Genomic DNA, 22,701 nt, shown 5'->3' with positions numbered 1-22,701 from the left:
TTCAGGCCTCCCTTACATGCTCTGAACCAAATGCAAGTCATTTAATATTTATCTGCCTGTAGGGAGTAGGATCCACTTTTTAGTTGTATCATATTTTGTTTATTTTTTCCAATATGATACAGCAGCACAGTGCATACACGGAAGATACAGTATGTTTGACAGCAGAATAGCTCAGCTACAAGGAAATCTAACCTGCATCAAAGGCTTCCTTTGATGATTTCTTATGTTTTTTATGTATATTTGTAAAATATCAGTGGGGAGGAGTGTCAATTTGGATCTGTGGTGGCAGGAAGGTGTGGTGAGCGTTGAGACAGCCTCTCTTCATCTCAAGTGAGAACAATATACTATAAATGTAGGAAGAGGGCCTTTACCCTGTGTGCACCCAGGGGCCCATTATCTCATCAGATGTGTGGTAATCTTCTCTGCTAGCTAAGTTTGCGTACATAAAGATTTAAAACATAATATGTTGATATGTCTTATAGAGGATCTGATGAACTTTCTCACTCCAGATATGACACAATATTTAGCCTGAAAAGATCAAACCTGTGCCACATAAAGTTCAAGACTAGCTCATTACAATCACATCAATTATCTCAGTGTGAAAGTGAAATAAATAGTCGATTAATTGTTTGACAGGCCATCTTTTGGTGGTTCCAGCCTCTCAAATGCGAGGATTCCACGTTCTTCTTTTTCACATGTAGAGGTAATGTAGGTAATGAAAAGAGTAAAACCACTCACTTGCAAAGCTTCAAACAAACAACGTGTAATTCATGTTACAAAACACAACAAAATTATAGAAGCTTTGATCAGATGGGTTGACACTCCCAGGGGACATGTGGTCCAGACCACTGCTGAAAATGTACAAGTGATGACCAGGGCACACTTTAATTCTTCCAAATCATTTTTATTCAGTGTTGTTTTCCTTGTTTGTGACTTAATTCCATGTGACCACAAAATAGTGTAACAGTAGCTCGGGTCTTTCCCACATCATCGAGGAAGAATGGGTATAAAATAATACTAAGAGCATACAACCTTATCTCATAACATTCTGTAAAATATTGGCATTTACTAGATTTTATGACTATAAATATAAACACTCAACATCCAGAAGAAGCATTTTCTGAAGAAGAAGAAGAAGAAGAAGAAGCAAGTGTTTCCTGACACCAATAGAGTGAGAGCAACAGATATGAGAAGTCTGTTTGGTGCCAGAAATGGACGGTACAAGTCCGGTGGTGAAAGTTAAGGCCATTTTTGGAGAGACTGTCATTGGCAACGCGTACTTGTAGACAGCTGAGCCCTGAACGTGACATCTGTCTGAACCAAACCCCAAACACAGGAGAGAGAAGAGAGGAGAAAAAAAAGGAAGACGCAAAAAAGTAAAAGATGATGAGCACAAACTCTGTCAGAAACCCAACTGACTCCAGTAAACCCCTGCGTGCTCGAAGAGGCTGTTGCAGAGAGTGCACACAAGTCACAGACAAAAACAGAAACACAAGGTAAACATGAGCTGTGACCACTGATTCGCTGTGTATGTACGGCCATCCCAGAAAACACTCCCATGAGGATGAAAGGCCTTGGCTTGAAAGCAGCTGCTTTTACATTCTTAAGCATGCACCTTCCACTTGTGAGAAGACTTAAAACGACATCAGGGAAAGATTAAACCAATAATTTAGAGCCATGATGTCTAAACCAGTGGTTCTCAGATTGGGTGGTTTGATGATTTAAGGGCAAATCTGTTTCCCTCTTCTATTCAATATGGTTAGGTCCAATTTTATCATTTTTATTCTTTCTGGTAAAACTATCATTTTCAGCCTTCATACTTCCTTTGACAATTACACCAACTTAACAAGAGGAAATCATTCTTTGGTTAAACAAATACTACAGACTGTGACAGGAAGTCACACTTTTTGTTTTACAGATCTATGAGCGATAAAGGTTAAGAATCACAAATATAAAAGATAAAAAGTGAATATATAGTTTGTATCTTTAGCATGGTCCTCTTTTGCACTGGCACTATGAAAACAGGCGCGTGTCCTCATTTGTTACATGATTCAGGTGAGATGTTTTATAAAGGACCATAGCAGTGGTTTTACAAGTTTTAGCTCCCAACTTTTCAGATGCCTTTTTCCAACCATCAACATCAAGTGTGCATTAATTTTTTGTCAAAGCTGCATCATCTTTTCAGAATAAAGCACTGAAGACTTTTCAAATCAATCAGCTTCTTCAAGCAGAGATATTGCAACTTCGATTAAAATGGTGGCTGAAAACATGGTTTCGAATTTGATGTACGTTTTTGTGACATTCAATGTTCATGACTAAACAAGCACCAATCAAAGGGAAAGTTTTGGAGGAAAAATGTTGTTAAAGTTATCTATTAGGAGTTCATGACATTCAAAAACTCATCGGGACTGTGTGGCCTTTAATGCAGACTTGGTGTTCAGTGTGGATTCATACAACTCAAGCAAGTTTAAGAGTCTGCTAATATTATTATTTTGTAGAGAAATTAATGAAATCCAAAAGCTGCCTGGTCTAAAATAACATAGTGTGCAAAATGGTGATGTAAAGCATATGGGATTTATAGTAAATCAGATAAAACGTATGAACCCACGGACATGGTCCTTTAAAGTAAATAAGATATCAGAAGAAAAACAAAACGCATGCTTAACCCCCTCTAATTTCTGTCGGAAGAAAATGTTCATGTACACAAAATATGCTCACAAGTACACGTGAAGTCATTCACAAACACACACTCATGGAAAAAAACAGTGGATATCATCAGAATCCTGTTTGGGATTAAAAATCTTTCAAATTGAAACAAACTAAAATCTACTTCCAAATAAAACTATGTTTTTTTCCTTACATCCTAGAAGACATGCATATATGCAAAATACATCAATTAGAATAATATTTGTATTATATACCTATTGCATCTTAATATTTTTTACGTTATGTGTATGTACATCATTTTATGACACTGTGTACAAATGCAACATTTTGAATGCTGCAGAGATACATCTAACACTGTGTGAACATTTTACAATGAAATCTGATCTGAACATCCTGCCGCTGCCCACAACTGCATCTGTCATATTAGTGAGGTCTATTAGATGGTTGTCAAATGTGCTGCTCAAGTAACAGCAGTATGAAGTGGGTGGCCAACACCTCTGGGGGTAAGTAGAAGCCGTGAAAATGTGTTTTTGGCTTCCTATTACCTGACAAGTCACTGACGGCCTGCATACAGTGCACGGACACATCATACTGCCGGTGGGAGCTTTAAAACCCGCATTTGACACCAAAGGCTGATGGGTGAAATGACTGCAAGCGGCTGAGTGTTGACTGATGCTACTGATTCTGCAGCTTCCTGTGGTCAAAACCCTCGCACTGTTTTTCAAACCATCAGAAAAGGTAAGGTACATGTAGAAAGGCACCTCAACACCGTTTTGTGTTCTGAGACTGTGTACGCGAGTCAGAGCCTAAAAGGACACATAAGACTAAATATTAACTTTATCACCCCGGCCTGGCTGGAACAATCAAAAAACAAAAGAAAGATATTAAGTTCTGTCCAAGCCTCCCTTTTATTTCAGGCAGACTCTGCGTGCCCTCGTATGTCCGAACATCGTGCAGCAGCAAGTCCTCCTCCCTCTCCTCATGACGGCCAGCTATAAGTTTTTCTGCTGTTGATTGTTTGAGAGTGAGTAGCCGGGGTCACAGTTATTATTTTTTTAAAGACTTGGGATGCATCCCCAGAGTCCACACTGGCCCTTTTACAGTATTTACATGGGAGAATGAGGTTATTTATATGATATAGAGTCCGGACAGCTGAGGATGGGTGGATGTGAAAGCCTCCAACTGTGTAGAAGACACCATAATAAAGGATAACACCCAACTAAAAGCACTGAGCTACAGTATCGTCAAGCCTTGGCAAGAGTTTTTAGCATTAAATGCGATGTTCATGTAATGTTCAACGAGACATTAAAAGACAGGACAAAGGTGTCGAGTGTATCAAACCATTTACACTGTTGCCTTGTTATCCTTCATTTTGGTGTTCACCTACATCTAAACTTGGAAAAACCAGATGCATAGACCATGTGACCCTGAGGGACATGATATCGAAGTTACCATGTAATGGACCATGTATGGCCATGCTGCTCATGCATGTATGTGTATGTGTATGTATGTGTGTGTGTGTGTGTGTGCGTGTGTGTGCGTGTGCGTGTGTTTGCGTGTGTGTGCGTGTGTGCGTGTGTGCGCGTGTGCGTGTCTCTGTGCCTAGAATGGTGTGTAGTCTGCGGGGTACATGACTGGGAGCCAGTTCTCACTGAAGGTGGCGCAGTGTGTCCATCGCAGGTGTCGCATGAGCTGGAAAATAATGATAAAATAAACAGAATTAAAAAAACTAACAGGAACTGTGTGACTCCAAGGGAACAAAGCTGAAATTCAATCACATTCTTTTAAATTATTATTATTATTATTACTATTATTATTATTATACTAGTTTTTGGAGAGTAAGCAGTCAAAAATATCTAGCAAACATCTAATATTTTATTGAACAGATATCAGCTGTCACTGCTCTCGTACCTGGATGCAGTTCCTCATGTTCTCTTTGCTGGGCTTCTCCTCCACCATCTTTGAGGAGTATTTCAGGGCTCGGCCGTACATCTTGTTCACAAGGGCGTGTTTGTATGAAAACATCAACACCTGAGCAGCAGAAAAGATGAAAGACAAACAAAATATATCAACTTAACATTTATTGAATTAATATAAAGTGGCTTTATGGCGACCATCCAAAAAAGTGAGGTCCTTATTATACAATGTTATTATTGAATGATAAGTCTGGGGATATTCTGTATTCTGAGTGCCACAGAGGGGGGAGGGAAGTCAAAAAGCATTGAGAGACAAATTAACACATTGTTGGTTTTGGTCTTTTTGGGATTTGCTGACAATAATAAAATTACAGAATATCGTCAGGCGTATCCTTTAATCTCAATTGGCAGATATATTCACATCAGAATGCTTAGAACAGTTAACTCACTTAACTGTCCTCCATTACAGCGGAACAACTTTGGCCTTTCCTTCATTTTCTAAAACCATTTGGCTCACCTTGGAGTCAGTTAGCTCCGCCCACTTCTGCACCTCCCAAAATGTATCCATCAGGGCTTTAGCCACGTTGTGCAGGGTGTCGTCAGAGCTGCTGGCCACCTGTTCCACAACCTCCTCTGCTGCCGTTTGTCCCGTGGCAACAGCAACGGCGCCGTCCTGAGGCCCAGGGGGCAGCAGGAGCTGGTCAGCCAGAGCGCAGCCCTTCCTGCACAGAGCGTCCAGCAGAGACGACTTCTGCTTCTCCATGTCACTGAAACACAGACGTTCAGACAGGTCAGAGTGAGGCCTTGAGGTTCAGCAGTTTTTGTTGGCATGATCTGCTCCCTCTGCTTGCCTCTTTACTATCAACTGAGTATGCCTTGATGAACGAGTCTAATGATGTGTTTGTACTATTAATACTTCTTTTCAGTGTGACATACGTCTTGATAGAAGCGGCATCAGGACGTGGGTCTGTCTTCATGGTGAGGTAAACAGCCAAGGCCGTCTGGTCGATGTGGGAGATGACGATGTCAGCTGCTGATATCACCTCTCTGAGACGTTTTACACGCTCCTGAACACAAACAGGAGAAAGGATAAATGACTATGAGCAGAGATCATTGGATAGTTTAGACTCGAACATCTGGAACAAAATAATTCAGTTCTCCTGGGATTTAAATCTTGTCAGAGCTTCCTCCGTTTCCCTTTTCTCTTGCTGCTGTGTGCCATTACCTTTTCAGAGTCCAGCTGGTGCAGTCTTTGCACGTGCAGTGGGAGATAATCAGAGTAGTTTTCCCTCAGTTCATCATAGACGGCACTGGAGTCCAACCTGAACAGCAAAGGGAGAACACGACAGATGGTTATGAGAGAATCAAAAGAATAAGGCAAAGCAGGAAATATGTTTCTGAGCAATACAGATGAGTAACTGTGCACACTTTGTCATCCACTGAATCTTAAGGTCTCTCATAGCTTCTGCAAACTCCTCCTTCACGTCTTTCTCTTTGTCTCCCTCCTTGTCCTTCTCCTTCCCTCCGTTCTTTGTTTTGTTCGGAGCAGGAATTAAGTGGTAGACGACGGGAACAATATCCTGTGTGAACACACAAAAAAATAGTTTAGTCCAAAACCAATAACTGATACATTCAACAATATCCATGACCTCTTTTACTACTCTGAATCAGCATCCCAAATTCTCACCCTCTTCCTACCAATGTCATGTCCTTTGACTCCAAACACCTCCTGGTTATCTCTCTTTAAATCAGTTAAGAAAAATGCGTTTTAATACCCAGTTATACAAGTTTAAAGTAGTGCTCATTATCAATTGATGTTAATACTTATGGATATATTAGTAAATTTTACTGACCACCAGAAAACTTCAAAATAAATACCTATTATGACTAGACTGTTGCATATCTCAATACAGCAATATTGACATGCTTTGACATTATTAATGAAGATATAACAAATCCCATCTTAAGGTAAGGAATAAGCCATTTCCTGATGGTAAGAGAGCAGTGGACGCTCTGTTGTACAGTGTTTCTAGCTCATCCAGTACCTTTTTAAACTTTCCTTGTCGTTTTGCAGAGGCCTGCCCCTGGTGGTCAGAATAACACACAGTGAGGAAGAGACAACACAAACACACCAATAAGGATTCTCTCTTTCTTCATTTTAAATTTCATCCTCACTAAGAGACTCAAGAGTCTAATCCACCTTACCTGTCACTTAAATAAATGGTACAGTGGTAAACAGTGGTTTAATCCTTGTTCAGATTTCCATCTTGTGTTCACATCTAACAAATCTGATCAACTTTCCTGCATCTGCTCTGCCACAAGGGTTGAGCACTGCATCTTCACTCAGTACTGAAAACTACAGTAAAATATAACTAACGGGTTCACAGTGAATCTTTGACTTGATGAAAGTAAAATTCTTGTGTGTATGAGACTCAAACAACACACTGATCTGCAGCAATGCAATGTGAAACAATATGAAAAACATTTAAATAAATATTGATTTGTACATGGGTGCTGAAGTTTGACTGGAAGATCTTTGTGTTGCAGCCACTGAGACAGGCAAGTTCAGCCAAAGACACATGGAAGCTGTTAAAACAAAAGTATTCAGACGTGTGTGTGATATGACAACCCCTTATTGAGGTAAAGAGGAGCACATGCAGCCCGTGGAGATAGTGAGAGTAAGCTCGGATCGATTTCTGTGGTTTGTCGCACACACACCTCTGAGTGGGCTCGATAGAAAGTAGTAAGTAACACATACTAGCTGTGCTAATTACGTGATGATATAATTTTCTGTTGTGTAATTTGTTTCCCTCTGAAGACAACACGTGTGAACATTAGGGCTGGGTATCAAACCAAAATGTGTTTGTAGCACAAACTTTGGAAAACTGTTAAATACAGACAGCTGGTCACATTCATAATCTCGTTTACTAATTCTTCAAATAGATTCTGAATTCAATCAAAATTTGGCCTCTTTTAGAGCACTTTATTTGGAAAAATATTTTGTTATCTGCTTGAGTTTAGACATTTAACATTTTAGAACTTTGGTTATGTTGAAAAAGGCGTTCAGATCAAAATTAAGGTTTCAAAGAAATATCATTTTGGCACTGGTGCTGAAACCCAGGAATCATATCTTCACTAATATTGAAACATGTCTATTAATACCCAGCACTAGTAACCATTTTGCAACCAAGTGTCCCTGCAGGCAGCAGTGAAGCCGGTCCAGAAGAAGCTGACAGATTCATTTTGACTTGATCGTGTTAGCAACTAAAAATATTTTTTAATATTTTATTTTATTCTACTTTGCAATCAAATGAGCCAATTAACAGCCAGATCCAGAGTGTCGAGATCTGACAGAGGTGATGTGATGGCATGAGCATAGGGGTGGGCGATATGGTCAAAATCTCTACCATGTTATTTTAATATCATGGTAACGGCATATATCACTATACAGTAATCACGCGAGAATCCAGCCCGGTATTTCCAAATCTCTACCGCCATATCGCCCAACCCTACAAGAGCAACATCAAATTGTGTTTTTGGACTGACAGTAGAAGCATGAGCAAAGGCTAATGAGGGAGAAAAAGTAAAAAGTGCCATGCAGACTAGATCAGGTCTGAAGGTGAAGAGATAAACCATACATAACCTTAAAAAAGAGAAAACAACAATCACTGGAGCACTGGTCTTCACCCCTGATCCTCGGGATCACAAGTATCACATATTTAAAGAATGAATTACAGATTTTTATCATTAAATCAGGTCAAACTAAAGGATTGGCAAGCTAGGCCGATATATCCAGCAGTGCCGTTTGTTATGTGGTCACACAACAATGTTTAAAAGTCCTGAATTGGAAGAGGAGACTGAAAACTAGAATGACTTTAGATCCTGAGGAGCAGGACTGACTACTGCTCTGGAGGATAGAGGGTAACAACAAATAAGGCCACTCACTGCTTTCTTGCCATACTCGCTCTTGGGGACAACCAGAGAGCCTGAAAGAAAGCATCCTGGACTTGTTCCCTTTGGGATCCTGAAAAATAGAAATAAAGGGAGAAAGACAGTGAGAGAATAAAGACAGAAACATCAAACAAAATGAATATACTGAATATTGAAATATTTATTCAAGGAAGGCTTTTGATAACCAAACAAGCACATTTGAAGCAGTGCTCTGACCTTTGAGCACCCACCCTTGAGTATTTTGAGGTTTAATACCTTTGATAACAGGTACTTTAACAGGAGATATTGAAAGGAATAAATGTTCCCTGCCTAGAAATATCTCAATTTTAAATCACAACTTCAAGAGCTTTATTCTCCAACATTAAAGATTGCACTGTCCCATATTGGATCATTGATACAATTCTTTCCTGTTTACACAGGAAACAAGCTTCCTCTCAAAACAAATTTAATCAATCCTGTCTGAGAGGATCTACAGTTGTACTAAGTGTCACAGCTGCTTCTTCCTCAGCGATATCCTGTCATGGAGAACTTTGAAGCAATGTCTTTATTTCTATAAGGCCTCTGCTGTTCTGTGATCAGGCACTAATCATACCAATGAAGTTCAGCTGACTTCTTACGAAAGTAAGGCTTTTTATAAGATTGTACAATACAAGAGAAAAGTCCCTCGCTAAATTGACTCACTTGTCGTCTGGAAGGGCTGTGACGTAGAAGGGCTGTGTGACGCCCGGGCACAAGGTAACAGAGTTTGCCTTCTTTTTGGCCAAGAGAGCAGCCCGGTGTGTCTCGTAGACATCTAGACTGAGTGTGGTGGACAGACGGTGAGAAACCACAAAGGGTAGGTCCTTAAGTCGCTCCAGCTCGCTGGACTGCTCGTGGCGGACCTGCAGGCGCACAGTGTAGTCCCCCTTTTCCAGCTTCAGAGAATACTGGAGGAGTAAAACAGACAGAGGGGAGATGTGTTAGCTTATAGGATGCAGATCAGGAACTTCTCCTTCTTATCCGCAATCTTACCTCCTGACAAATGTGCCTACTACAGATATGAGTGAAGATCTGGGAAAGACAAAACATGTAATCTTAGGGGCAAGCTCTTCATGTGTCTCAGTGTACCTGGTGTGGATAGGCGTCCCCTGAGCCCAGTAACCTCTTGTTCTGATCAAACAGCATCCAGAGCTGACTGTCAAACTCAGACTCGTACAGCAGCTCACAAAGCATGGGACAGCTGGGCGTAACCTCTCCACTCTTAGGCTGAGGACAGAGCAAAAGAGGATTATATACACATACAAAAAGAAGAAATCAGCATTTTCCACTCATATAAAGTGCTGATGGTGTTGGCGGTACCTGGTGAAAGCTGTAGGTGAGGACAATCTCATAGAGTTGTCTGTTATTAGGCAGAACGTCCCTCGCTCCCAGGGCTTTTGTCTTTGAACTTAAGGGCCTAAAACAACAACAGGGATGAAACAATGACCTGCACTGATGTGGAACAACAAAATATACGTGTGTGTGTGTGTGTGTGTGTGTGTGTGTGTGTGTGTGTGTAGCAGTTACCTGAGAGGCTGAACCCAAGACTTGAGGGTGATAGTGGGGGACACCTCCTCGTACCTCAGAGGCGACGACACATCAAAACTTGTCACTCCCTCTGATGCATGCTGTGCAGAGACAAATGAGAGTTACAAACGGAGAACTGATACTGTCTGGGTTGTAGCTTACTTGTCCGTGTTGCTAATGTGTGTCTGTACTCTTCTTACTATGTGCAAGGGTGAAGGGGAAATGTTGAGTCCGTGGAACGAGATGCTGTAGTCCACTGTGACGTCACCCAGACTCGCCCACCAGCGTGCGATGCACAACTCTACTACCCTACCTGACTGGAGAGGAGACAAAAAACAGACACATGAGTACACCATTATGTCATACTTATCTGTATTCACCTACGAAATGAAGTGACCTCCATTGCAGGCACTTACAGATGGCATCTGGCAGAGAACTGCAGATGACAACTAGCATTTTTTTAGCCGACTCTGATATATTTACAGACTTATGTTACATCCCAGTCAAGTAAACTTATATTACATATGAAATATACATACCAGCACCGGGAAAGCCTCAGTTAGTGAGCCTCTTTCCAACAGTGAAGAGAACTTGTAGAATTCATTAGCTCTGTACGCTCTCTGTTTGACCAGGTGCACAGCATGGAGAACAAACTTTGACGACACATCTCCTGAATGAGAGGTCAGTGTGATCTCTGCAGGAGAGAGAGGTGGAAAACAGAAGAAAGGAGGAGAGAGAAGACAGATGGTGAAAAAGCAAGCGGTGGGGGAGGAAGACAAGAAGAGTTAAAGATTAAAAAGCCACATTTTGATTAAACACATCTATCTCTACTTCGATGAAAAAAGGAAAGTAATTTAAAGTCACATCTCTCACTAATGACTTGTGGGCTACTTGATAAGGCTGGTGGATTTTTGTTTTTTCCCCATGCTATATTGCATTTGTTTTGCCATTTCCAACAATAAATCAATTTGACAGCAACACTCTCGAGGCAGGAGGACTGTGGGAGGAACAATCGACACAGATGCTGAAGGAAGCAGCGTTTTTTTTGTTTGTTTTTTTTAAATATAGGAGATAAGGTTTCCAACAAGTATAAAAGTGGTCCTGAACAACTGGTAAGCATTAGTGTTGAGCCCTGCTAAGAAGCCACTACACAACAAGTATGTGAGGCCAAACTTGAAAACAATATACTTTATTAAAGCTGATAAATGGAAATGTAAGGTCATTCCTCAAGCACAGGCTATACTGAAATGCATCATTATTTTATGAATCAAAGCAGAATGTAATTTAAACATTTTTCATAACATGAACAAAGAAAATTGGAATGGTACTATTTGTGATTATTTGTCGATATCATTTGCACAAAGACACCCCTTATAAACACACAGAGAGACACTGACCAGCCCAGGAGGCTCCCTGAGGAACAGTGATGAAGTGGCGTCTGATCTGGCCTGGTCTGAAGTGGATGTCCATGAAACACACCTCCTGATTACGACCATCTGTCACTCTGTCAGATTAAAAAGAGAAGGCTGTCGGACACACACAAACCTCTTGCTGAAAGAGTATATAATGATGCAAGAACTTACTTTGCAGGGATAATAACTGTGATTGGAACTCTGAATAGGGGGCCACAGGAAGGTGCTGCTGTATCATACCCACACACCTAAAAAACAAAAAAAGCTCAAAGTGACTAGATTAACATTAATAGACTCAGAAACAATGGCCATCAATTCCTCCTACTCTCTTTCCTGTCCCTACCTCCGTGTAGTGCACTCCCTCTCTCAGTCCCACAGGATCGATGCGGACATTGACATGACGACACTGATTCATCAGTTCTAGATGGGAGGGACACTGGACCCAAGGAGCGGCACAGGTGAGCGCCAAGTGTAGCTGCAAGGAGATTCGCTCAGAGTTTCCTGTGTTGGACGTTAGAAGAAGACAGATGGGGTAAAACAAATTAAAACACTTGTCCGCACGAAAATAAAATGCTGTAAAGCAAACAATAAATGTCTGTGATGACTATGCCAGTAAGTATGAACAGTACCTGTGTTCTCTGGGAAGATGGGTTCAATTCCTACTCCGTGATCTGAGGGTGCAAGAATTTGGGCTGGGTCCCTGAGGTAGATGCCTTTTTGTGTTCCTACACTTACTGAGAAGCCTAGGTGGCTTGTGGGTAAAGAGGCGTGTTGAGTGAGGTAGTCTAATGCCCTGTCCACCTGAGAGGAAGAAAGGGAGTAGATTACTAGATGGCACAAAAAATAATTTAAAGAAATAACAAAATACTTACAATAAATATAAAATAACATGTTAAGACCGTTACAAGAGGCATAAAAGGAAATATAGTCAAGTCACCTGGATTATTCCATGGCCCTGTGCAAACACCTCAATGTCATCAACCTTCAGAGCTGTATTTTCCAGCGCTCTCCTCACCGCAGGAACAGAGGGACTTATCCCGTTCTGCTTCAGTCCTTTTAAATTACACAAATATCACACTAGCATAAGATATGGAATCACGCACACTTCCATACACGCAAAATATCCCCATGTCTAGCATCAGTTCATGAGCCTGGACGCACCTGAGAGGATTAGTGCGATGCCTCCACAGGCATTAGGGGATGACATGGACGTGCCGTTCATCAGCTGGGTACCACGAAGAGTCCAGTTGGGTACAGATGCAATGGCACCGCCAGGGGCACTGATGCTGACCCCCAGAGCCCCGTCTGTACTGGGGCCCCTGGACGACCAGGTGTACTGGTTGGGAGGCAGCTTCTCCCTCAGGGAATACTCTGCCACCATCATGTCTGGAGTCACATACGCTCCAACGCCTGAGGAGGGAAGGGAGCAGGATGCCAATTACTTTAACATCACAATGGCTAAGATCCTTTAAGCTAATATGTTTCTATCTTTGCTGCTGTGAATAATAATAACTATACAGCCATCTTGACTTACACAATTAAACAGGCTACACTATTAACTTCAGCATGTGTCTGTTTATGACCAAGTGTGATGTTTTCCGGAAAATGTTGGAACATACGTGCTACATTTATTTATTTTTTATTTTTTCACACTTGAGGTTACATGCAGTTTGAAGGTGTACAGTTGAATGATGGTCACTTGATAGGAGGTTTAAAATAAAATCCTCATGTCATCAGCGTTTGTACCTATGACACTGCTGGTGGTCCCCCCTGGGCAGCCAACCGTCGACAGGCACGGACCGTTGTTCCCTGCACTTGAAACAAACATCACATTGTGCTTCTGCACAGCCTCTGTGATCACCTCACAAATCCTCCTGAAAGACAAATTGACAAAAATCAGTGACAGTGCGCAATGCAAAACGAACCCACATAATCACACCCCCTGCTACTTACCCTGAATTGGGCCAGTGGGTGGCTTCCCCATAGCTATAGTTAACCAGGTCACACTTGTAGTTGATGACTTCAATCATCTTGGAGTGACAAGACAGATAAAAGATTGAAGGGTGAAAAAAATGAACAAAAAGGTAGGTGAACTGCTTATCAATATTTGACAGAATCTGGGAAATATACCGCACGGATGAGTCCTGTGCCTGTTTCCATGGTGCTGAGGCGGGTATCTCCAATCTTCAGAGCCAGGATTTGGGCACCAGGGGCCACACCGTTGCGCTCAGGTTCCTCTGGGAAGTAACCTGCTGCAATGCTTGCCACATGTGTCCCATGAGCCCCTTTAAAATAACACAAGCAAGTTAAACTGAAGAATACACTGTGGACATCTACATATTAAGCAGCCTTAACTGGGTAAAATACCATAACTTACTGTTACACTGAACATCTTTTTGTTGTTAACTGACTGAATCATATGAAATCTTCTTTTCAGAGACAGATTACAGAACCAGAATCAGAATTACTTTATTGATCCCCTGGGGGAAATTGTACGTGCTTTGGGATACCTCACCTCCACTGGTGACAATGCAGAGTGTGTTTCCCTCATCATAAATATTGACAGAGTAGTTAAGCATCTCAGCATTTCCTAACGTGGCATACTCTTGCATCTCTCTGTAAGAGCCCAGCACAGTGCACTGGGACAGCTCTCCACACTCTGAAGTGTCGACTACAGCCCTGATGAGACAAACAGTAACAGACAGTGAGTAGGAATAATATACTATTGGTAAGCAGTAGTAGACACTGAAGAGGAATGGTAAAGAACTTCATATATAAAGAGGAAAAAAGTTGGTGTGGCTTACCTCCATGTGGTGCCATCGTTCCAAAGCACACAGTCATATACAGGACCAGGATCACTGTACTTCTTTTCTAGAGATGCCAGCAGCTCTGACTGGCTCTGCAGCTCTTCTTTCTGCAACTTCTCCATCTGGAGAGAGGATCCAGGGTGAGGGATTCATGCGAGAGAGACAGTGGAGAGAGAAATCTGATTAGGAAACACTGAATTACTGTGATTTTATCAACTGCATGCAAACCCTACAAGTACAGAAAAAAAACTCAAGGTTGTAGGTCTGACCTGTGAGGGTGTTGGGTGAGAGAGGTCAAACTCTTCTGTCTTGCGAGAGACTTCAGCAAGTGCTGATCTGTGTGGTGGGTCCCACATCTTCTCCTTTCGCTCTTTCTAGTAGACAAAAGAGCCATAACAACAAAAGTACCTTAAAAACATTCACAAGCCAATGGATTTTCATGCATTCTATCTACAGGATTCTGACAATATACATTTTATATATGATATACAAATCTAAACTTGTGTTTGGGTTTCAGTCCCTGTACATCTAGCACTGTGCACACGTCTCCAGAGCACTAAACTCTGTGCACAATTACAGTTGCAAATTCAAACCAATGACAGACCTAGTGCAGTAATATTCATGTCAGTCATGTCTTTCTACCTGTATTCTTTCTTTAAGAGCCTTAGGGAAGAACTCATAGCCATTTTTAACTCCAATGCGATACTTCCCTGATGGATTGACCCAGGCAGGAGGGATCTGGAAGACAAAAAAAGACAGGGTGTGACAAATATGAAGAAAAATACTGAAAATGTAGGTCTAATGATCTAGCAAGTTACATTTACAAATGCAGAATTGAAATCTAAAATGATTTCAGATGTAGGAGAATACCTGTAATTGAATATTTTCTATGGGACAGATGTTAAAAGATGTTTACTGACCTTAAGTGTTCTACCAGAGAGGCCAGGGATTGTCCCATCTTTAGGTTCTGCCACTGTGGTCATGTTCACGTCACCGCTGCCTGTTGTATCAATGATATCGATGATCTTTGGCTTCCCCTCAGTTGTGACCTAAAGAAGCATTAATGAAGAAAGTAATCACTAATCAATAAGGAAATCCAGGCTGAAAATGATGCAGAGTACATACTCAGTAACTTATACTGACCAAGGAGGACTATTGACATAAACTAAAAACAAATGATAACCGGACACTTTGAATCTGAGCTTAAATCTGAGTAATGTGTGAACCATCTTGAAGAGTGATTACACTTCAAATGCCTTGCAACAGTAATCAGAATCAGAAATACTTAATTGATCCCCGGGGGGAAATTGTACAATATTTCTTTACATACTGTACACTATAGGGGTCAGATTCAGTTTCTGCCCAAGCACGAGTGAAGGAAGGGGATATGGGATTGAAAAGAAATGGTTAAGCTTAATTTAGTGTACTGATGTGCCAACTAACCTAGTTACACATACACAACTGTATGTAGGCATCTTCTTATGTACTCATTTAGTACTGTGTAGCTAGCTAACTACATTCCAGTGTGACTTGGCAGTTAACCTGTAATTACGGCTCACTAACCGACAACTAACCTACCATCAGTTATTTTTGCTACTACTAATCTGGTCGCAACAGCCAAATAATATTTAACCGATTGGCAGGACAAAGTGTAACGTTAATTGTTGAGGAGAGTGAAGGAAACCGGACAAATTCAGCTGTTAGCTGCCAGTCTGACATGCTAGCAGGTCTGCCAACTAACGTTAGTTAACGTTAACTAACGTTAAGTTAGTTCATTGTAAATTAGACTAGCACCGAAAAACAAATTTAACAGCAGGAAAAAACATTTGCTATCAATTACTTTGTGTTGATTTGGTTGTCATAAAAGCTAACGTTATGAGGCTAACTGTCACAACAGAGCTAGCTAGTTGCTAGCTAGTTGATCATAACAACTAACTAGCAACTAGCTAGTTGTTATGATCATACACCAATGCTAGCAAGCTAACTACATAGCTAGCTGTTGCCGTTGGGTGACTGTGTTCAAATTATGTGAATGAGTTGGGCCTTTAGCTTTGCTAGCTTACACCAACCACCTCCTATCTAACGTGAGGCAGCCGGTCAGATTTACCTGCATGCCGGGGGCCCCGGGGTCCACGCCGGTGTCGAGGATAGCGATGAGCACTCCTCGGCCATCGTACTCGGGGAACCTGGTGAGATAGGACGCGGCGCCGGTTTCTTTCTTGGGGAGCAGCCCGTGGAAGGGGAACGGTTCTTCGGTAGAATGAGCAGCCATGATCAAAAGAGCGACTATGAAAACAAAGCAGCGAAATGGGGAAGAGAGCAAGACGCTGGGAGAGACGGGGAGGAGAGCTGTTTAAAGGGGCAGTGCGACTCTCCTGCACCGTCACATTTCTCTCTGTAACCTTCAGCAGTCCTTTTAACCTAATGTCGCTTATGTTTTAGCGAACCTTAGGTATAGCGTTAATCACATTAGCCAGCTGATTTTATTTGTGGCATTTGATTTCAGATGAAACTGAAATTTGTTTGGATATAAGGACCATTTAAACACTTAACACAACACAAACTGAAACAACAGTGCCCTTAAGGAGGCATTTGATCAAAGTTTGAGGTTATGTGTCAGTATCTGGTCTTTTAAAACTGTTGCCAGGGGCCACTGGTAGTTTGCTTTTTTACCCTATGGCCAGGTATGAGTGTACCACAATTTGCATGGTGTTTTATCAGTAACTGTCACATGACATTAGACGTTTAAATTCCCTTTTTTTTTTAAATAGGACTAATTTTCTATGAATTTTTTCCAAAGTAAAAAACATGGCTGACAGAGCAACCACGTCAAACCGCTCAGCTCCCTTTACTCCAGCAGCCTTCTGGAAGAATACAAGTGTCAAAGACATTTCACTGTGAGAATTTAGCCAAGAGTACAACCATATTAAAAATACTTCCAGTGAAATAAAATCTCAACTCAGTGCAGACCTGTAGCAGAGCTGAGATGCTGTGGCTTTTTCATGTGGCAGAGCTCAGTAATTTTGCTGACTCTGGCTCAGAATACTTTCCTCAGGCAAACGAACGCAACTGACAACGTCCTCACTGCTGAATATTTCCAACCGGTTACGGTGCTGTCTAAAAATCTCTCTTCTTGTTGCTCACTCAACAACATTGTTAGAAAACAACAAGTTATGAGTCATGTTTTCCTCTTTTTTTGTCATTTGGTGCCACTGGACAGCTGCTGTCACTGTTTGTTACCATGAAAACATGGCTCTTAGTTCAGGGTTAGCCTGGGGGTCAGGAGGCAACATTTTAGGCTTAGAGTAAGTATGTCTTTATTTACGCGAAACTGTCTAACTTGCATTAGACCAATCTAAGGGCAATATTAAGACTGGCATAAAACTACAGACCAGTCTAAGATAGATTTGTGAAACCAGCCACAGGAGCAAGTAACACCTCCATCCTGTAAATCTTGTAGTTGGGTTCACTACCTATTAAATGCACACAAGGTGGTGCTATAATACTGATAGTTGTGTGATTGCTGCAGTCACACTGAGTGCTCTCTGCTCTTAAGGGCTGACTATGCTAAGCTCAAGTCATTCATGGTAATGTTTGACAGTACTGCTGCTACAATTCAAAAGTAATTGATTTTGTACTGTAGTCAAGGACAACATAATGGACATATCAAAAGATTTCGTATTCTCTTCCTTCTTTCTGTTATTATCTAAACTACAGATCTCCCCTGACTCCAGATTTGGACTGAATATGACATAAAATAAACTATTACTAATACAAATAATAATAATTTATACTAACTACTACTAACAAACTAAATTATCTTTTTCTCATTTACGATCGGAGACTGAGGCCGATGATCAAAAGGTTGTGCTTGGATAAATGCTTGGATTGCTGGTTTAACTGAAAGGACGGAAGAAAGGACTATAGTCATGTCTGCATGTGTTGCTCATTAGTTTTTCTGTAACCCTATTTGTAGCCTACAGCATGATTTCTGCTTTTTGTATTTTTATTTTCAACAGATGCAGTGTTTAGAATGGAGGAGGATGGAAACAATTCAAATTGATCAACACAGAGGATTTGCTTATGTGAGTTGGATATATATATATATATATATATGATAACTATGCACCCAGAGACAGTGAATTCAAGTTGTATTAGTGTTCTTGCCACATATCAAATCACATGCATTCTTCTCAGATGTGATTCATGCTCTATTCATAGAGATTTCCTTTGTTTTTTCCATAATACCAGGATTACCTTTGCACATGTCAATAGCCATCTGTTCAACTCAGTACTCTCGTTCTCTCTCACATATATTATATCCATGCACACGAGTACAATGTACGTTACGGTGTGTGCTCGTACCACAAAGAAAAGCACAAGCCACAGTAGGGAGGGTTAGTTGTAAGTGCACAGTTATTTTCAGTGTGCCAACGCCCTCAAACGCTGCTCTGGTGGTTGGCTTGTGCGTAATAAAATAACAGTGAGCATCCTTTGACTAATCTGCTTAGAATCAGCATCTGCCTTCTCTTCCTCTTTCTGTCAATGGCTGTGCATTGTCAAGCATACACATGCAAACATATGCACAAACTGTTTGATGTCACGCTTATACTTGGGCACTTGGGTTCATCTTTTTGCTCAAGATAAGTTAGACCTCCAAAGTACGAGAGGGGCTTCTCTGCTTCTCTGTTTTATACCATTAACACTCTCTCACACACACATACAGTTACGCACACAGGCTTGTGGTTTACCACAGGGCGTAGCCACTTTAGCTAAACGGAAATAAATTCCTGTCATAAACGTCTTTAAAGCATTATTTCCCTATATGATGCCGTGCATTCAGCTACAAAAACTGCATACTCCTCCTCCCATTTCTGCTTGCAGATATGATGCTACTTTGGTATGTCATGATAGTGGCAACCCTTGACTCTTGCATTGTAGTCTTATATTATGGTTATTTGACTGGTGTTGATGCATATGTGCATGCAAAGTTATAGTCAAGAGGAGAGTTTTCGATTTACCTGCTGGGCTAAATCAACTTTAAATGAAGTTAAGTTAAGATCCCAAATCGCTCTCTCATCTTGCTACAAGTTGCACAAACATGCAGCTGGCAGGATGTGGCCAACATGAAGGACCTATACTATTACTGTTTTCCCCCATTCTATAACCAAGCTTTTCTTCAAAATAAACTTGTCTTGACAGGTTATTTATACAACATGGGTAATACCATGGTTATTATCTATGAAAATAGCCACAGAGAAGAGGAGATATTCAAAGGCACACAAATGATGCTGTTAACTGCGTCATGATATGCACGCACAGGTACAATGCACATTCAGTCAGTGGTGGAAAAAAGTACTCAGATATTTTATTAAAGTAAAAATCAAATTCATGCATTAAACTTGTACTTATGTCAAATATTAGCATCAAAATATACTTGAAGTACCAAAAGTAAAAGTGCTCATTATGCAGTATGGCCCATTTCAGAATCATATATATAATATTTTTGGATTATACTGTTATTATTGGTGCATCAACATGTAAACATCACTTTAATGTTGCAGCTGGTAAAGGCAGAGCGAATTTGAACTACTTTCGATACTGTCTGGTGGTTTATTCTTTAATAATGAATAATAACTTAATGATCTGCACTGGTGGAGTAACAAAAGTATAAGGAAATGGCCTCTGTCACAAGATGCCCCAACTGGACGCTGCCAAAAAGACTGAGGAAGATCTGGATTGAAATTAAGTACACGTACTACAGCGTTGTACTTCAGTAAATGCAGTTCGTTACTTTCCATCACTGATGATCTGAGTCTGCAAAGTAACTAAACTGAAGCTGTCAAACCATGTAGTGGAATAAAAAGTACAATATTTCCCTCTGAAAATATACAGGAGTAGAAGTATAAGTGGCATAAAATAGAAATACTCAAGTACTCAAGACTGTATTTAAGTGCTATACTTGAGTAAATGTACTTAGTTAGTTGCCACTACTGCATTCAGTTAGCTGTAGTGCAGGGCAGGGTTGTTGCTTTGTGGAGGCTGTATTTCTGTATTTCTTCTTGGGGATGGTCTAACAGGCTAATGGTAGCGATGAGACATGTAGCCTATTTAGATTTAGAGCTGTTCTAAAGGAGTCACAGCTAATCCCGACACCTTGGCCGGCAGCAGCCGCCCTGCAGCTAACTGTCGTTCCTAGTAGAGAGACTGTCCGACTGTTCATCAGTCCCACATCTCTGCTGGGTTGGGCCTGGCCAGCTGGGTTTGTAGAGTGCTCCAGACCAGAGTCAGGCTATTTTAAAGGAATGTGGTCATAGTGATCTCAGAGGCGTGGCCCAACAGGCTCAAGTGTGGGCTGATGATGACCCTGCGCCTTTCACCTGAATGGATCTTAAGTCCTGTCCAGACACACCTCCCACCAGGCAGGACAGCACCGTGCCCATTCTTCCATCTGTTAAATTTGGCCCATGGTCAGTGTCAACAGGAGAAACAGGGACCACTTATTCTTTCCAGGTTATTGCTGTCTTGTTTTGCCTTTAAGAACACTTCTCTTTTAGCTCTAAAGCTACCTCTGCCATGGAGGTTATGTTATGTTATGTTACATCCATTAGCTCCTTTCTTTTTCTGTCTCGCTCACCAAGATAGTCTGACAAGAGTTTGGTGGTGATTCAGATAAATTAATAGCACATCTATGTAACTCTGAGAGACACAGACTTGATACCTAATCCTGAGGGTATTTGACCATTCAAGAAATATGTATGGACCATCCAAGTTAGATCTTTCAAGCACTGTGTTTGATGATTCCTCCCTTGAGTTAATGGAGATTTGCACACTTGAGGTACCCTCTTGAACAGAACAATTTGAATAGATAACAATACAAAATATTAAAATGAGTTAACGTACTTTACTGCTCAATAATGTTGATGCACACTTGAAACATAACACATGACCAAACAAATCATTTTTAAAGTTACCAACAATCACTCAATAATGACAGGTCGATGTTTAAGTTTAAGCGGTGAGGGACTTTGTTTTTTCTTTGTGCATTTTGTCTAATTTTTCAGTCAATGTAAAATCCTGACTCGACACAAATTTACATTTTGCTGCATGTCACATGGTGGCCAATTCAGTTTAGGAGGCCAAAGCCTGGTGTCTGTTGACCCTGTGGAAGTGAAATCTTCCACAGAGTCAACAAGGGACACTTGTGACAGATTTTAAAGCATGTTGTTACAATAGGAGTGAGGCTAATCCTCGCACATTTACAGCCTGCAAAGCTCAGATCATGGGAAGAGCAATCCATAATTTGCTCCACAGAAATAACAGTATAAAACTGTTTTGTTGCTTTTTGCATCTGCAATCTCTTTGATGTAGGAAACAATCTGAGGAGATCCAGCAGTCAGGCCCATGCTGCTGCATGTGGGGCCATAAAGGGGGAGTAACACTCACTGAACAGCCACAGATGATCCAGTTCTCAGAGAGGGAGGGTACAAATAAAAAGCTGATGTATTGGAGTATGGTGAGCTAGCTTTGCCAGCGGCTACAATTGTATTTTCTAAATCATTCAACATTATGAGCTAGTTCTTGTCAATTCAGAGTCTAGCCATCCTCATGACGTTGCAGCCTGTATGAGGGGTGCTTCATGCCAAAGAGGAGTAGGGACGTTGAAGTGTAAATGTGAGGGGTGATTAACCACAGAAGAGCAAGAAGAGGGGAAGCAGTGTCATCCACAGCACTATTGCTGCTATGTTCTAAGGGGATTTGTTAGGTAAAATATTTCAACATGACAACAGAGGCTGAATGCATGTGTCCATCCTCTGGACGTTTCTGTTTTTTTCTGTGACGTGCCTGAAGTGCTCACTGTCATTACAGCAAGTGTGCAACGGGTTAACATGTGTTGTGAAGCAGGACTTGAGACCTCAGTTGTTTCCAGGGATATGTCCAATGCAGAGATCTTTAGCTTGTAATCCATCTCAGAGCATTTTTATGAATGGAATTTTCATCTGCAATTTGTGTGCAAAACTACATTAACAAAACATGCATTTCTGCATTATATCTAAATTATGTTTAACTAATAGGCAGTTTCCACATTATCATCATTATTAATATATGTGTGTTGGAGTGTGGGCGGGACTCCGGTTGTCTTCAGTTTCTCAATGACACCACTTCCTCTCCTCCTTCTCTTTGTGGCACGGATCGCCCTCCATACCAATGTGTGGGCGGTGTATTGCGGAGCCACACCTCCACTGGCGCCGCTGCTGCTGCTGCTGCGGGACTGAAGCTGAATCTGCTCGCTTGTTCTCAACCAGCCAGCAGCACCAGTAGCGGTCGGGCCGGAGTACGATCGCTGTCCGGAGAGCATAGATGTGCAAAACCCCTGGAATATCCGTGCGCTGGAGAGGCCAG

At 41.3% G+C, this 22,701-nt stretch overlaps 1 protein-coding gene across 3 annotated transcripts; it reads right to left on the bottom strand.

The window, feature by feature from the left end:
- Positions 1 to 883: 883 nt before the first annotated feature.
- Positions 884 to 16,570, bottom strand: tpp2 (tripeptidyl peptidase 2). Of its 3 annotated transcripts, none has more exons than XM_070909973.1 (29): positions 16,406 to 16,570; positions 15,219 to 15,347; positions 14,941 to 15,036; positions 14,568 to 14,672; positions 14,296 to 14,420; positions 14,007 to 14,170; positions 13,622 to 13,776; positions 13,445 to 13,521; positions 13,238 to 13,365; positions 12,653 to 12,901; positions 12,429 to 12,544; positions 12,121 to 12,292; positions 11,835 to 11,992; positions 11,663 to 11,739; positions 11,477 to 11,583; positions 10,619 to 10,773; positions 10,280 to 10,396; positions 10,080 to 10,180; positions 9,873 to 9,969; positions 9,642 to 9,779; positions 9,216 to 9,460; positions 8,529 to 8,607; positions 6,629 to 6,667; positions 6,012 to 6,163; positions 5,809 to 5,905; positions 5,520 to 5,650; positions 5,101 to 5,350; positions 4,579 to 4,698; positions 884 to 4,359 (listed from the first exon to the last, which is right to left on the bottom strand). In XM_070909973.1, the coding sequence occupies exons 1-29, from the start codon at positions 16,568 to 16,570 to the stop codon at positions 4,270 to 4,272; spliced, it is 3,834 nt and encodes a 1,277-aa protein (XP_070766074.1). In that variant the 3' UTR covers positions 884 to 4,269. The 3 variants fall into 3 exon arrangements, with proteins under 3 accessions (XP_070766074.1, XP_070766083.1, XP_070766065.1); XM_070909982.1 differs by lacking the exon at positions 6,629 to 6,667 and having other exon boundaries at positions 5,101 to 5,199; positions 5,248 to 5,350; XM_070909964.1 differs by lacking the exon at positions 6,629 to 6,667.
- Between the last annotated feature and the right edge of the window lie 6,131 nt (positions 16,571 to 22,701).

This window comes from Enoplosus armatus, chromosome 1 (genome assembly GCF_043641665.1).
Source record: "Enoplosus armatus isolate fEnoArm2 chromosome 1, fEnoArm2.hap1, whole genome shotgun sequence".
Classification (NCBI taxonomy): Eukaryota; Metazoa; Chordata; class Actinopteri; order Centrarchiformes; family Enoplosidae; genus Enoplosus; species Enoplosus armatus.
This window is presented reverse-complemented; position numbering and strand designations above follow the sequence as displayed.

Excerpts from the sequence above, each read along its gene's own strand:
- tpp2 (XM_070909973.1), bottom strand. The coding sequence starts at position 16,570 with ATGGCTGCTCATTCTACCGAAGAACCGTTCCCCTTCCACGGGCTGCTC. Across the intron at positions 13,522-13,621 it reads GCACAGGACTCATCCGTGCG|ATGATTGAAGTCATCAACTA; the intron begins GTATATTTCCCA and ends TGTCACTCCAAG. Across the intron at positions 6,668-8,528 it reads GCGAGTATGGCAAGAAAGCA|GGGCAGGCCTCTGCAAAACG; the intron begins GTGAGTGGCCTT and ends TCTGACCACCAG.